General features: G+C 39.5%; 1 protein-coding gene across 11 annotated transcripts in view; it reads right to left on the reverse strand.

Annotated features, from left to right (window-relative positions):
* The window catches only part of cobl (cordon-bleu WH2 repeat protein), a 74,818-nt gene that overhangs the window by 38,808 nt on the left and 18,642 nt on the right, over positions 1 to 17,368 (reverse strand). For 10 of the 11 annotated variants that reach the window (XM_047151276.2, XM_017466502.3, XM_053679351.1 and 7 more), the window contains exons 1-3: positions 9,431 to 9,588; positions 7,837 to 8,025; positions 3,424 to 3,634 (exon numbers count right to left, since the gene is read on the reverse strand). In XM_047151276.2, coding sequence (XP_047007232.1) covers positions 3,424 to 3,634; positions 7,837 to 8,025; positions 9,431 to 9,483 — 453 coding nt within the window. In that variant the 5' untranslated portion in view covers positions 9,484 to 9,588. Of the gene's footprint in view, positions 1 to 3,423; positions 3,635 to 7,836; positions 8,026 to 9,430; positions 9,589 to 17,368 lie in introns of those variants that run through there. The other variant, XM_017466484.3, reaches the window with a different exon arrangement.

Below are 17,368 nucleotides of genomic sequence, written 5' to 3' on the forward strand. Positions count from 1 at the left end.
TGAAAGGAATCGATCAGGAGAGGGGCACAAAAAGATTTCCAAATCATTAGATGGACCAGGGAACACTGAAGTTGAGAAAATGGAGCACCACAGTGGCATCACCAAGAACAGGACAACCCTCCAAAAATTTACATAAGGACAAGACAAAAACCTACCAGGGAGGCTTCCAAGAGACCAATGGTAACTGGAGCTGCAGGAATATCTGACTAATAATACTGATTACACTCTGCATGTGACAACAATCTCTCATATTCTTCACATGTCTGGACTATGGGGTAGGATGGCTAGACCAAAGCCCTTTCTCACAAAAAACATCCAAGCCCAACTAAATCACCCCAAACCGTGTGGCACAATGTGCTATGGTCTGATGAGACCAATTCCAAAAGGTATGTTTGGCGCAAAAAAAGCATATCAACAAAGGAACACGATATGGGTTCACGGCGAAGCGTGGTGGTGGTGGTAGCATCACGCTTTAGGGCTGCTTTACTTCAGCCAGGACTGGGGATTTTATCAAGGTGGAGGGAATCACGAATATCCACAAATACCAGTCGATTTTAATGCAAAATATTCAGGTGTCTCCTAGTGAGCTGAAGATGAAAAGGAATGTCACTTTTCAGCATGACAATGACCCAAAAAATACATCCAAATCAACAAAGGAACTGTTTAACTAAAAGAAGATCAGACCTGAATCCAACTTAAAAATTCTGTGGGGTGACCTGAAGCAGGCTGTGCACTGGCTCTAGTATGTTTTTTGCAGGAAAGAGAGGGAAAATATTACCAAGTCAAGATGCACCATGCAGATAGACTTTTACCCCAAAAAGACAGAGTGGTGTAATAAAACAAAGTATTAGTTTAGGGGTGTGCACAATTTTGCAACCAAGTTATTTTAAGTTTTTACAAGTTCCCCTTCTACCTCCCCCACCCTAAAAAGTTTCTGACTGTTTTTCACTTTATTTGTATACTTTGCATCTGCATATTAAAAGGTGGGAAAAGACCTGACTTGATGGATCTTAGTGCCATTCATTTACTTCACAAAAAACAGGGGTGTGTTGACTTTTTATTATCTATTGTATATAACAGTGATGGAAAAATAATATTCCGACACAAGACAAAAAACAAAAACAAAAAAAAACTTTATTGTAACAAGCAGCGGATTGGAAAAATCCCACTCATGAATGTGGGGCTAGTCATCGACTACTGCAGCTTCTGTAGTTGAGTGTAGTCACAAGTATGTCATGTAGTCATGACGACAGCCGAGGTCAAAGGTCAGAAGGAGAGCAAGAGAGTGAGCGAGTGAGTGAGTGAGAGAGAGAGAGAGAGAGAGAGAGAGAGAGAGAGAGAGAGAGAGAGAGAGAGAGAGAGCAAGAGAGCATCAGAGAGACAGCAATAATGCATGGTAACTAAAGGTAAGACTGGCATTAAAAATTCACCACATGCCAGAAGGAGGGAAGACTCCAGAGAGTGAGAGAGAGAAATGGACACTCGAGACGAAGAGGTGGAGGCCACTGTACCTTGGCTCGAGTGTGTTCGGGAGAAGCCGGCTCTTCCTGCTGAGTTAGTTTAAAGGGCAGAGATGAAGTTACACAAAATAACACGATGAAGCAAGCTTACAATCTTCTGACTGAATCAGAATTGAATGCAAATGCAAAACAAAAAGGAATTAATGAACTGAACATGTTGGATAATGTACATCATATGCGTGTAATTCCAAATTAACTCAAAAGCTCAACAGCGAACGGAACAAAAGAAAAGAACGCTCAGCTCCTAATTTCGTAGCAGGGAAGCGCTCGCACTATTCTAAGGAGACTGTAAGCTCGAGTTCTGAAAATGAGAGCACGATCTGGCCGTGCTTTGTCAGTCACGGGCATCTCCGAGCTCTTGTATGCGGAAGAGGGCAGAAAGCACCGAGTGTTTTATGGCAGTTCGGGTGAAAATATCTCGGCTGGCTTCACGCGTCTCGGAGCAAGAAAATAAAACAAAAAGAGCCGCTGTATTGATGCAATGGCGGTCGTGAATGAAAGCGAGAGACAAAATCGGCTGTTCTACAGGAATATGAGGTTTGATTAAGCTCTCGGAGTCATATTTCAGTGAATTCCTGACGCTTATTCTGAAACTGCTCAAAGCACTCTAGTGAACAAAAGTAGAAAAAAGGAATAGCAAGAGGTACATGGCCAACTCACGAGAACTGCTTTTATTCTGGTCCTTTCTTCAAATGTCGTACATCCTTATTGTTCAAGAATACAACGTGTAACTATGACAAAAATCAATATTTCACCTACTAAGAAATCAAATAAAAAAAGTTTAACTCTATCTAAACCTGTTAATGCAAGTGGCAGGGCTTTTATAAACTACAGTATTCACCCCCATTGAACTAGTCCACTATTTTGTAGTGGGAAATGGGAGTGGAGAAAAAAAATAATCACATCATGTAAGTATCAGAAGTCAAGATCAGAAGTCACACGGTTGACTCAAGTGCCATTAAACAATTAAAGTGTCATGTGACCTCGATTTAAATACCGGGAACAACCTAGAGTTTGTTAGAGACCGTACCTAAACAAACAACATCATGAAGACCAAGGAGCTGGCAAACCATGTCCAAGACGATCAGGATTTGGTCGTAAAAAAAAAAACAAAAAAACATTCTAAACAGCCAAGAGGATGAGAAAATAACACGTGCACCTTCAAATGTCAGACATACTGTCTATGCCGAACGGCAAATCCCATTTTAATTCCAGATAACAACAATATAAAATGTAGACAATGTCCTGGGGGGTGAATACTTATGCAAAGCACAGGACTAAACAGACAGACAATGGCAGACCTTTCTAGAATTTTGCTTTTTTAATAACCTTTAATCTTTCATCATTAATAATCATTTTTCCATTTCAGATTTCACACAGACACTTTAACAAAGTCGACTAAGCCTTGACTAGACCCTGATATCAGCTCTGTTAGTGCTATGTCATGCGTTATCAACATCATTAAGTAATATATTTTTGAAAGGTGTGTACGATAGTAGTAATCAGTAGTAATAACAATAATAATAGTAATAATAATAATAATAATAAGGACGTAGATACTGTTACTTGAATACATAATTAAGAAGATAAAGAAGAAGAGAAGGGAACTTAAAAAGAATCAGCAAACGATAGCAAAAATGCAGCAGCCACCTGTTTAAACAATGCTGTGGACATTCAGGACAGTCGGGCTACTTAGTAAAACTCTAATTCAGCAGTCGGTGTAAAGATCACGTATCGATGCAGTCTATCGTCGAACAGGAAGTGGTGAACAAAACTAATTTCAGTGCTATTTGACAACAGAACACAAAGCGCTTACACACACACACACACACATACAAACATTAACATTTGGTGCTCATGTTAAAAATATTTCAGTGCTGGTCGTATATAAAATGCGGCTCACCTCTGGCACTTTGGGCGCGGGTTTCCTGGGTACCCGCTCCTCTGAAGTTCTCTCCTTGATGAGGGCGCGGCTGACGTGCAGTGTTCCCAGGATGGTGTTGGGCTTAAAGGAGACGGGCTGGCCCTCAGCCGACGTCAGCTCCAGTGTGTGTTCAGCTGGATTCAGGTGGTACTGAGCGCACAAGTCCACCAACACATCCATCAGAGCTTTCCTGAGAGAGCGCGAGAGAAAGAGAGAGAGAGAGAGAGAGAGAGAGAGAGAGAGAGAGAGAGAGAGAGAGAGAGAGACAGGAGGGCAAAAGAAGGCTAGGGTTACAAGTCTTTAGTGCCAACAGAAAGAGGTGTAATTACACCATTTGACACTGAAGGGACAGAGAGAGAGAGAAAGGTATGGTTTCTATTTTTTCACACCCATTTTGAATTTGTACATAAGAAAACTTGAATGCAAACACCAGGAAAGCACTAAACACAACTAAACACAACTAAACACAACACAAGTTAACCCAGTCAAACCAAATCAAAACCAAACTAAAACACATTAACCCAATCCAAACCAAACTACACTAAGCCAAATCCAAAAACACACTAAACCAAACTACACTTAGCCAAATCCAAACTACACTAAACGAAACTGAACTAAACCAAATCCAAACTACACTAAACCAAATCCAAACTACCCTAAACCAAACTACACTAAACCAAACGCAAACTACACTAAACCAAACTACACTAAACCAAACCCAAACTACCCTAAACCAAACTACACTAAACCAAACGCAAACTACACTAAACCAAACTACACTAAACCAAACGCAAACTACACTAAACCAAACGCCACTAAACCAAACTACACTAAACCAAACTACACTAAACCAAACGCAAACTACACTAAACCAAACTACACTAAACCAAACGCAAACTACCCTAAACCAAACTACACTAAACCAAACCCAAACTACCCTAAACCAAACTACACTAAACCAAACGCAAACTACACTAAACCAAACTACACTAAACCAAACGCAAACTACACTAAACCAAACTACACTAAACCAAACGCAAACTACACTAAACCAAACTACACTAAACCAAACGCAAACTACACTAAACCAAACTACACTAAACCAAACGCAAACTACACTAAACCAAACTACACTAAACCAAACTACACTAAACCAAACTCAAACTACACTAAACCAAACTACACTAAAACAAACCCAAACTACACTAAACCAAACTACACTAAACCAAATCCAAACTACACTAAACGAAACTGAACTAAACCAAATCCAAACTACACTAAACGAAACTGAACTAAACCAAATCCAAACTACACTAAACGAAACTGAACTAAACCAAATCCAAACTACACTAAACCAAATCCAAACTACACTAAACCAAACCCAAACTACACTAAACCAAACTGCACTAAACCAAAACCACACTAAACCAAATCCAAACTGCACTAAACCAAAACCAAACTACACTAAACCAAACTACACTAAACCAAATGCAAACTACACTAAATCAAACCCAAACTACACTAAACCAAACTACACTAAACCAAAACACACTAAACCAAAACCACACTACACTAAACCAAAACAAACTACACTAAACCAAATCAAAACCACACTAAACCAAAACCACACTAAACAAAATCCAAACCACACTAAAATAAAACACACTAAACCAAATCCAAACTACACTAAACCAAAACCACACTAAACCAGGTCAAAACAAAACAAAACTTAACCACACAAAACCAAACTACACTAAACCAAAACCAAACCACACCAAACCAACCCAAACCACAACAAACTAACCCAAGCCAAATGAAGCCAAACCAAACTAACCCAAACCCCACTAACCCAAACCACACCAACCCAAATCCAAACTACACTAAACCAAAACCACACTAAACCAAATCCAAACTACACTAAACCAAATCCAAACTACACTAAACCAAACTGCACTAAACCAAACCCAAATTACACTAAACCAAAACCACACTAAACCAAATCCAAACTACACTAAACCAAACTGCACTAAACCAAACCCAAACTACACTAAACCAAACTACACTAAACCAAAACCACACTAAACCAAAACCACACTAAACCAAAACCACACTAAACCAAATCCAAACTACACTAAACCAAACTGCACTAAACCAAACCCAAACTACACTAAACCAAAACCACACTAAACCAGGTCAAACAAAACAAAATCTAACCACACAAAACCAAACCACACCAACCCACACCACACCAACCTAACCCAAACCAAATGAAGCCAAACCAAACTAACCCAAACCCCACTAACCCAAACCACACCACACTAACCCAAACCACACTAACCCAAACCACACCACACTAACCCAAACCAAACTAACCCAAACCATACTAAACCACATTAACCCAAACCAAACACTAACCCAAACCACAACAAACTAACCCAAACCACACTAAATCACATTAACCCAAACCAAACACTAACCCAAACCACAACAAACTAACCCAAACCACACTAAATCACATTAACCCAAACCAAACACTAACCCAAACCACAACAAACTAACCCAAACCACGCTAAACCACATTAACTCAAGCCACACTAAACCGCACTAACCCAAACCACACTAAACCGCACTAACCCAAACCACACTAAACCGCACTAACCCAAACCACACTAAATCAAACCAAACTAAAACCAAAGCAAAAGAATAACTCAAACTAACCCAGACTAAACCAAACACAACCATACTGTTGATTATTTTTCTGTAACAGCATGCCCCAAAGTGTTTTATTCTTTATGTAGTTTACAGGTGCGAGCTATTTACTAATGAACATAACATGCGCTGTGCTGCATCCTATGCTAATGCACAGATTATCATCTCATGAGTTCAAGAGACAATTATCATCATTATCATTATTATTATTATTAGTATTAATAATAATAATAATAATAATAATAATAATATTAACAAGAATAAGAGATAGGTGGAAAAGAAATCATGCTGTTTAGATTTCAGTACACAGCCATATCTGAGCCAATCAGCCACTGTGTAATAAATCTCAGAGGCATCTGCTTTTACTCTTTGTGATGATTATGAACAGTGTGAGGAAGTATCTGTATGAGACACAGGCTATGTTGGTGTGTGGGTGTCTTTTTATGCTAGAGGCGTGTACAGGACTGTTTTCAAGAAAAAGTTCAGATCTCTTTGCCCTTAATTTGTTGCGGCCATAACACATTCATTTATCAGAAGTAATGTAATAGACCATACGTGGATTTATTACTCATTAATCAGCGCTGAAAGGTTTTTAAAGATTCAATTGTAGATGGTCTTTAGGGAATTAAGCCAGGGGTTGCACAGCAATTGCAACTGAACTGTTTTTCATTTCATCATCCAAAAGATAAAAAAATATATATATATAACTAACGAGTGGTGTTAGACCATATTCACCGTAGCGCTGAGGTTTATCGTCCTGTGATTGTCACATGCGCTAGATCCAGTATTTATTTACTGTTAGTGCTGTTTTGCTTTATGGCAACATTACAACACAGTGAAATTCTTTTCTTCGCATACCCAAGCATGTCAGGAAGTTGAGGTCAGAGCGCAGGGTCAGCCATGATACATGGCTGGAGCAGAGAGAGAGTTAAGGGCCTTGCTCAAGGGCCCCAACAGTGGTAGCTTGGCAGTACTGGGGCTTGAACTCCTGACCTTCTGATCAGTAACGCAGAGCCTTTAACCACTGAGCCACCACTGCCCCTCATGTACAGTATCTAAGACTGGTCTTGGTCTAATAATTCTTAACCTGCCTAACAAATTGATTAAAGCCTAATTAAGGCTTTTACTATTGTCCAAACAATTACAATTTTTTTTTTTACATTACAACAGTTTGCTATAGAAGCTTGTGATTACTTCTTTTCACTTCAAAAATCAATAAAATCCCAAAGGCTGCCCAAACCCTTTGCATAAAACTGTATCTATGGTTAGCACTCTCCTCCAAGCACATTGACGCAGTTGTAGAGTCTCAGAGGAAACTTAACCCTCATCCTAGCAGACTGTTGAGACGTAGACAATGGGGTGGGAATTGGGTTTCAAAACAAAACTAAATAGCTGAATTAGTTGGAGCAAAATATTTTGACTTGATTAGTATTGTATAAAATGTTGTGATTCATATACATGTATTTTTTTTTAAATAAAAAACTTGATCTGAAATAAGTCAGATGAATATGATGATCACAGCACACATTAGCACATTGCTTAGGGCACTACTTAGAGCCATCTGCAATATATTATATGTGATATAACTCCAGACCAACAATGTATTTTACACCTCCTTGAAGTATTATTATTATTATTATTATATTATTATTATTATTATTATTAATAATAGATATTAATTACCTCCCATCCACAGTGACCAGAGTTTCGTATCCATTAGGCAGCATGATTTGGAGGTCCACGGTGCTCCGTGCCACATTCTCCTTGGTGTCGGGTGCTGCTCCTCCATCGGGAATGGCATTGCGGAAGATCTTGCGAGGGGCAGGCTGGGGGGCTGAGGGCGGAGGCGGAGCACGTGCCTTCATTTTGCTCCTGTACAATAGAGAAAAATGAACCGATGAGGGTACAAAAGATCTCTTTAAATAACCTTTGCATGTTGCATTTCTTCATATTTAAAATAAAGAACGCAGGTATTCACTACGTAATCGAATAGGTATTTTTATGAGCCTTCCTCTGAGCTATTTTTATGATTTCCTTATCTGACACTTTTGATATCACCTGGAAGATTGCCATAGAAGTTAAGACAAGTACATGTTGCAACACCAGCAACCCTCATGCTGGAAAAATGATACAGGATAAGGGACGGCCGAAACTGCTATATAATATCCCTAGCGTGATAAATACACTTTTATGACATGAGATGTCACGAGTATATCGATATCTTTTTTTTTTTTAATGTTGTTTTTTAATAACATTTAATCAGATTGGAAGCAGCCGTGTCTACACTTAAATGTTAGAAATTGTGCAATGTAATTTTTTTTAAATTAGCTATATATTAAAAATAAAAGCACATCAAAACTACATTCGAAAACATGCGCATTTATGGCTTTCGAAGCATCTGTATGTATGAATGTTACAATTTTAAGGCTTTGAAGAGGCTTGAATATATCATTCAGCTTATTCAATATTAAGATGGGGCAGATAATCAGAGAACCATATTTTAAGGCACGGCTAATCACCATAAGAAAAAAAAAAAAGTGTACTCTGTAATTGACAAAACAAAACAACATTTTTTTTATTTGGTACGTAGCTATATGTAAACTTAATGCACTTCATAGTGATGCAGAGCAAATCGGTTATATAAGCCACAGTCTTACATAACTGACAGTATAACTGACAGTCTGACAGTATACACAGTCACCTCGCTTTTAAACATATTGACAAAAAAAAATAAAAAATAAAAAAGGATCATGTATTTCCCCTTAGTCTGTATTAACACATTTATTGTAACTAGCAAACTAGCTACCCACATGGTATTACAATATGTTAGCTACCACTATTTTAGCCTGGTCAGTTAGGTTTCCATGCAATCCTAAACCATGGGATTAGTTCAGCACACTGAAGCTTTAACTTGCTTTTGGTTTATGAGTTCCCGAGTAGCTACTTCCAGTCCATTACTTAAGACGGTCTACCAAAAATCCAGACAATAACTTAACGCAACAGATCCGCAAGAGTCTACAATTCCTCCACCACTTTTATACTTGAGACCTTGGAAGAGAACGAGTGTAAAAATATCATTCACAGGTTGCAATGACAGCAATCTTTTATTCTGAGCTCCTTGTCGATGACAAAATATGTTCTTACACGTACGTCCTTTTACGGATATTCGCTCATCCCCTGTGCGAACCGTATACTGATAAATTCCTGGTTTTAACAGACAGACCGAGTGAAGCTACTGAAAGCGAATATTCACGTGAAACAGAATCGACGGACTCACGTCACGGCTGAAAGGTCACTGCTTTCCGAAAGACCGTCTGCGTTCGATGGCATTTACGAATACAAAGGAAAAAGAGTCATTCGGGAAGACTGAAGACGTCTCTCCTGGTCTGCTGTCAGATGGAAAACATGAACGTGCCATGGTGTGTAGACCTTGAACTCAGCCTGCTAATTATTAATAAAGTTTTCATTCTCCAACACTCTAACCTTGTTGTGTCATTCGCTTGTTACACAATCAGAAATGCCCTCTACCACTGGCTCGGGTGAATACGCAACAGTCCAGGCCAAACCGAAAGGGTTAATGTGGATATTTGGTATTAAGAAACTGTTACACATTAAGCCATCTAGGAAGGTATCTTAGAAGCGTCAGTATTATGATAGACAGTATGAAGATCACCACACCTCCGATGTCGACAGGATAAGACGTTCTGAAAGTGCTCTTGTCTCGAACTCGGTGTCTATTCGAGTAGCACACCACTGCCAACAAAGAGCCTTTTAGGTTTGAGCCAAGTCCTGTGGGAGAGCAGGAAACTCTCAGCTTCCCAGCTGGCACTCCCAGAACACACAGATACCAGGTTACTAATGCATCTGCTCGGCCTTTTAAAGTTAGACAGCTTGGTTTTTATGACACTTGGGGAGGAGTTTGCGTTCATGGAAGTTTAGCGTCCAAAGTGGTATATTTTAAATTAAAAAACAATAAATGAGATAAACGAGACTGATATCCTATACGGGTATCGGTGCATCCCTACAATTTAGGCAACCTAACAAAGCACGCTACTATGTACTTTGATCGAAATTTTTAACCGCTAATGTATATGAGACGCACTCTCCATCTCAGTGGCAGGTATAAGATAATGAGTCTTTATTGATCACGTATACATTACAGCACAGTGAAATTCTTTCCTTCACATATCCCAGCATGTCAGGAAGTTGGGGTCAGAATGCAGGGTCAGCCGTGATACAGTGCCCCTGGAGCAGAGAGGGTTAAGGGCCCTGCTCAAGGACCCAACAGTGGCAGCTTGGCAGTGCTGGGGCTTGTACCCCCGACCTTCTGATCAGTAACCCAGAGCCGTAACCACCAAGGCACAACTGCCCCTATCTATCTATCTATCTATCTATCTATCTATCTATCTCTCTCTCTCTCTCTCACACACACACACATACATACAGTGAGGGAAAGAAGTATTTGATCCCCTGCTGTTTTGTACGTTTGCCCACTGACAAAGAAATGATCAGTCTATAATTTTAATGGTAGATTTATTTGAACAGTGAGAGACAGAATAACAACAAAAAAACGCATGTCAAAAATGTTATAAATTGATTTGCATCTTAATGAGGGAAATAAGTATTTGACCCCCTCTCAATCAGAAAGATTTCTGGCTCCCAGGTGTCTTTTATACAGGTAACGAGCTGAGATTAGGAGCACACTCTTAAAGGGAGTGCTCCTAATCTCAGTTTGTTACCTGTATAAAAGACACCTGTCCACAGAAGCAATCAATCAATCAGATTCCAAACTCTCCACCATGGCCAAGACCAAAGAGCTCCCCAAGGATGTCAGGGACAAGATTGTAGACCTACACAAGTCTGGAATGGGCTACAAGACCATTGCCAAGCAGCTTGGTGAGAAGGTGACAACAGTTGGTGCGATTATTCGCAAATGGAAGAAGCACAAAAGAACTGTCGATCTCCCTCAGCCTGGGGCTCCATGCAAGATCTCACCTCGTGGAGTTGCAGTGATCATGAGAACAGTGAGGAATCAGCCCAGAACTACACGGGAGGATCTTGTCAATGATCTCAAGGCAGCTGGGACCATAGTCACCAAGAAAACAATTGGTAACACACTACGCCGTGAAGGACTGGAATCCTGCAGCGCCCGCAAGATCCCCCTGCTCAAGAAAGCACATGTACATGCCCGTCTGAAGTCTGCCAATGAACATCTGAATGATTCAGAGGACAACTGGGTGAAAGTGTTGAGGTCAGATGAGACCAAAATGGAGCTCTTTGGCATCAACTCAACTCGCCGTGTATGGAGGAGGAGGAATGCTGCTTATCACCCCAAGAACACCATCCCCACCGTCAAACATGGAGGTGGAAACATTATGCTTTGGGGGTTTTTTTCTGCTAAGGGGACAGGACAACTTCACCGCATCAAAGGGACGATGGACTGGGTCACGTACCGTCAAATCTTGGGTGAGAACCTCCTTCCCTCAGCCAGGGCATTGAAAATGGGTCGTGGATGGGTATTCCAGCATGACAGTGACCCAAAACACACGGCCAAGGCAACAAAGGAGTGGCTCAAGAAGAAGCACATTAAGGTCCTGGAGTGGCCTAGCCAGTCTCCAGACCTGAATCCCATAGAAAATCTGTGGAGGGAGCTGAAGGTTCGAGTTGCCAAACGTCAGCCTCGAATCCTTAATGACTTGGAGAAGATCTGCAAAGAGGAGTGGGACAAAATCCCTCCTGAGATGTGTGCAAACCTGGTGGCCAACTACAAGAAACGTCTGACCTCTGTGATTGACAACAAGGGTTTTGCCACTAAGTACTAAGTCATGTTTTGCAGAGGGGTCAAATACTTATTTCCCTCATTAAAATGCAAATCAATTTATAACATTTTTGACATGCGTTTTTCTGTATTTTCTTGTTGTTATTCTGTCTCTCACTGTTCAAATAAACCTACCATTAAAATTATAGACTGATCATTTCTTTGTCAGTGGGCAAACGTACAAAATCAGCAGGGGATCAAATACTTTTTTCCCTCACTGTATATACACACACATATATACACACATATATATAGCTAGTAAAACAAGTCCCTGAGCTAAACTATTAACGTCAACTCTGTGCTAGATGACTAACCTGATTAAGCGATTAGTGCTTATGGTTGCCTGCTCATTCCACGACCCAAATTCGTCCTCCCTCTTTTCTGATCTCTCTCTCTCTCGTCCTCTCAGAAAGGGTCAGTTGATCAGGGCATACACAAATCCATGCTCCTGACCTGCTATAGCCATAGAAACCTGGTCCTCTGTTTTCCTCACAGTTTGAGGAGTTTCCTCATTCAACTCGGCATAAAGAATTCAACAAGGCATGTTCGAGCAGAAGCATCACCACAGTCTGCTGGACTTTTTGGCTGAGGTTTGGGTAAAAACCAGGCATCGTGCTGTATTCCTTTCAGTTTCAGTGCGAGTAGAATGCTAAATTATAAAACTACGCAGTGTGGTAATACAAAGAAGTAAAAGCAGCTCTCAAATGACATACAAATAAAGGAAAGTTAAACAAGAATGGACAAATCAGTAGCTTGAATGTTTGAGACAAAATAAAAGAGAAAAAAAAAAGGCTCTAGGAAGATGATGTGCTACATATATAAACGCTGTTAGAAGAGGATAATAATAGTCATATACTCGTTCGGTTCCCTAAGTCTGTATTAATGCACCTAAATAACTAACTAACTCGCCATTTATTACTAAAATTACAGTCGCTACCACTTCTTTCCAGGAAACAACAACGTGACTGGGCAGCATAAGGTTTTACTTGTCCCTTGGATTTGGTATTTATTTATTTATTTATTTTTTTGTGTTCCCTTGTAAAAGACTGAATATTTCTATCAAAAGACATTTTAAAAAGCCAGCTTAACAAAAGCTCGATTTTTCTATTTGTATAAAAAACATCTGAAATGACCCGTTTGATTTTTTTTTTTTTTTTTTTGTCAAAAAATGGTCAAACTAAAAATGTTACACAAATCATTACATTCAACATCGACATTATTTTAGCCATCCAACTTACGGAAAAAAGAAACAAACATCTGAGCCTTGTCCCTTTCGTACAACTCACTATGCACCACACATAGCCTACAATGTCTTCTGTGGATGAAAGCTCTTATTTCAAAGCTCACAGCGATACACTTTTACAAAAGACAAAACTGGAATGACGGCGTGTCCAAATACCTCGTTCAAGAAAGAAAAAACAACAAAACACAGAGAGAGAGAGAGGCAAAAAAAAAAAAAAAGAGAAAAGAACTTGACTTGAAAGAAGGAGCTGGTGGATTTGGAGCGGTCATTTGGCTACGGTTCACGCTACACAAAAACAAAGCTGGCTGTTTTCTACAAATGAAAGTTCAACTTTCTGCCTCGGAGAATGCGTATCAGATTAGGTTGCCTGCACCTCTTTTTTCTTTTTTGTTTTTTTTAAAAGCACTATACTCAAAACAAGGGAAGAACTGTTTGCACTTTGAGTAACTTGTATTCAAAGTGTTGGGTTTTTAATCTGTCTGGTTTTCATGAACAATAGAAAATGAAATCTAAATATTACAACAACAAAACACGTCTACATAGCTAATTTGGAAAAATTTTGTATATAACCATTAGAAAGCGGTGTCAAGTGTTTAGATAATGCCATCTAATTGTTCATTGTTCTAGTATTCAACACGGCAGTACACAATTATTTATATTCGCAAACTTGACTGTTCTTCAAAAAAAAAGAACGGACAACGTAATCATTGTTAAATCCGACCGACCCCTCAACCATTTTCCTATAGGTTGAAATTTAAGCTCTTCTTTGGTACTAATCTTTCATCATTCATTATGTCATTTCCTTCAACGGTTTATTGTCTTCTCAAATGTCATATTTGTACAGCGGAAGGTGTAGTAAAACCAAAATGACCTGTCTAGCTAGATCAGATTGCAACTTCTTTACAGACAGAAACTGGCACTGTTTGTTATTAAAACTGAAGTCAATTATTTCTAATATATACATTCTAGTACTTTCTCACTAGCTTATTAATGGGATAAAACCTGTGTAGCTCTTGTGTATGATGTAATTGGTGTAAGTAAAGGACAATATTGTGGACTGTGTAGATTGCTAAAAGTAATTCCCACAATTAAACGTAGCTGATGCAACGTCAGTCAGGCGGTGAGACTACGTATCATTCAAGCATTCATTCATCTTCAGTAACGGTTTTATCCTGGTCCTGCTAATTACTGTAGCTGGCGATGCTAAGAAGTGGGTGGACAAACTGGACATTGATGTAACTCTCTATGGCAAGCTAGTCTGTTAGTTAAGTGTGTTAATAAAAACTAAGGGAAATGAATAAGTATACAGTCATGTAACACATTATCAAAGTTGTGGGCTTTATTTTGCTCATACCTACGTGTTCCTGGTTCTGAATAGATTGTCAGATCACAACTATGTCCATATACTATATAGTGCCGCAGGCAGTGGGGTTCGTAAACACATGCTTGACCATCACACCTATATGAGATTGTTGGACACACCATTCCAAAATCATGGGTAATAACATGGAGTTGGTCCACCCCCACCTTTTTTTTTTTTTGCAGCTATAACAGCCTCCATTCTTCTCAGGAGGCTTTCTACAGGATTTTGGAGTGTGTCTGTGGGGATTTGTGCCCATTCAATCAAAAGAGCATTAGTGAGCTCAGGCACTGACGAGAAATCCTGGCTCGCAAATGACGTTCCAGTTGAGGTGTACAATAGGGTTGAGGTCAGGGTTCTGTGCAGGTCACTGGAGTTCCTCCAAACTAAACTCAACCATGACTTTATGGACCTTGCTTTGTGCACAGGGGCAGTCATGCTGGAATAGGAAAGGGCCTTCCACAAACTGGTGCCACAAAGTTGGACACATACAATTGTCTAAAGTTCACTGGAACTAAGAGGCCCAAACGCTGAATAACAAAGACCCTCCTCCATCAAACTTTACTGTTGGTACTTTGCACTCTGGTAGGTAGTGTTCTCCGGGAATGCCCCAAACCCAGATTCGTCCATCAGACTGCCAGACAGTGAAGCATGACTCATCACGTCAGAACACATGGGGGTGTGCTTTACCACACTGTAGCCAACGCTTGGCATTGTGCATAGTGATGTGAGGATTGTGTGCGGTTGCTTTGCTATAGAAAGAGCTCCCAATGTACAGTACTCATGCTAAGGTTGCGTCTAGAGGCAGTCTAGAACTCTGTAGTCAGTGATACAACAGAGAATAGGCAATTTCTATATCCTAAGGGCTTCAGCACTAGGGCGGGCCAGCTCTGCGAGTCGGCATGGTCTAAACCTTCATGGCTGAGCTTCCATTTCCATTTCCATACTGAGATCCCTTTTTTTTTGTGAGGCAAAGTTCACATCGGCAGATGCTTCTTGTGAATAGCAAACTCAAAATGTTTGCTTCGTTTTTTATAAGTCAAGTTAGCTCTAACCCAAACCTCCAAACTCGTCTCATTAATTCGAGGCCAGGTTTGCCAACTTCCAACTCTAATTTGTGCCTAGGGTTTCACATACTTTTCCCAACCTATACTGTGAATATTTGAATGATATATTCAATATGTACAAGAACAATACAATAACTTGTGTGTTATTAATTAAACAAAGATTGTGCTTGTCGATTACTGTAATTTAGATGTAGATCAAACCAAATTTTCAATTTACACATAAATGCAGGTCATTCCAAAGGGTTCACTTCACATACTCTTTCCTGCCACTGTAATTAATCAAGTCACAGTACAGCAGTTGAGATATCTTTAAATCTGCACAACCAGGAAGTTGTGCTAAGGAATAAAAACACAATTCGATGTCAAAAGTCTTTGAGGTCTGTTTGACCACTCGCATTGAGTCTAAGCAAGTCTCATGACAAAATCTGTTATGACAGTAGAAGTGTGCTGACTCAAATAAACAAGAAAATCTGTTTTCAGAAGACCTCCTCAAGCAACTGGAGCGTAAAAGTTGACCAGTACACAGTTGGCCAAGTAATAAACAATGGCAGCTTTATAACAGCCCATTAATCTTGCTTTTATACAGGCCTTTGTGAGTTTTTCAGTTTGAACAAAATGGTACATATCAGAACGTACAGTCACTGAATGTCTTCAGTAAACAGGACAAACTGTTAAAACCACAGGATGATTCATTATTTCCTCTGGCTAGCTAGACAGGAGGAACTTCTCCTTTGGAAGGCTGGAAAGGAAAAATCCTAAAAGGTATAAAAATGTACAATGGAAGAAATGGCAGTTATAGCCACCATGATTCAGAGAGAATGATTTAAAGGGGGTCATGAAGATCACTGGTGCTCCCATGAAACACACAAGGGCCAGGGATGGGCACAAATACTTACAAAACAAAACTATATGGTAAATGTGTGTGTGTGTATATTTTATATATATATATATATATATATATATATATATATATATATATATATATATATATATATATATATATATATAAAAATACACACACACACACACACACACACAGTCATGTGAAAAGTGTACCTGATGGAAATTGTTGGCTTTTTTGACATGTTTGAACAAGAAAACTTTTGATCATCTTTGAAACACTGCCTATTAATAAAGTTGATATATTTGAATTCAACAGAAATATCAATAGATGTGATATTTGTCTGTGGAAAAAGAAAGTACACCCTTCGCCTCAGAAGCGACAGTACTATTACTTCTTGTAGGCGTCTTGTATAATTGTCCACCAGGCTTGCTGGAATTTATGACCACTCTTACATGCAATCTTTCAGTTGCAAGATGTTTGAGGGTTTTCTTGCATGTTATGCCCATTTCAAACCCCCTCCCCCCACAACATTTCAATGATATTCAAATCTGGGCTTTGACCAGGCCGTTCCATAACCCACCATTTCTTCTTTTTGAGCCATTCCTTGGTGGATTTGCTCATGTGCTTAGGATTATTATCCTGTTGAAAAGGTCCACTTTCGGTTCAACTTCAACTTCCAGACAGATGGCCTCAAGTTATCTTTAAGCACTCTTTGATATGATGCAGAATTCATAGTTGGATCAATGAATGCGAGCTGTCCAGTTCCTGAGGTAGCGAAGTAACCCCAAACTATAACATTTCCAACACAGTTGGTATGAGGTACTTCTCCTGAAAAGCTGTGTTTTTGGTCTGTGCCAAACATGTCTGCTGTTACTGTGGCCAA

The sequence above is a fragment of the Ictalurus punctatus genome, chromosome 1, assembly GCF_001660625.3.
Source record: "Ictalurus punctatus breed USDA103 chromosome 1, Coco_2.0, whole genome shotgun sequence".
NCBI lineage: Eukaryota > Metazoa > Chordata > Actinopteri > Siluriformes > Ictaluridae > Ictalurus > Ictalurus punctatus.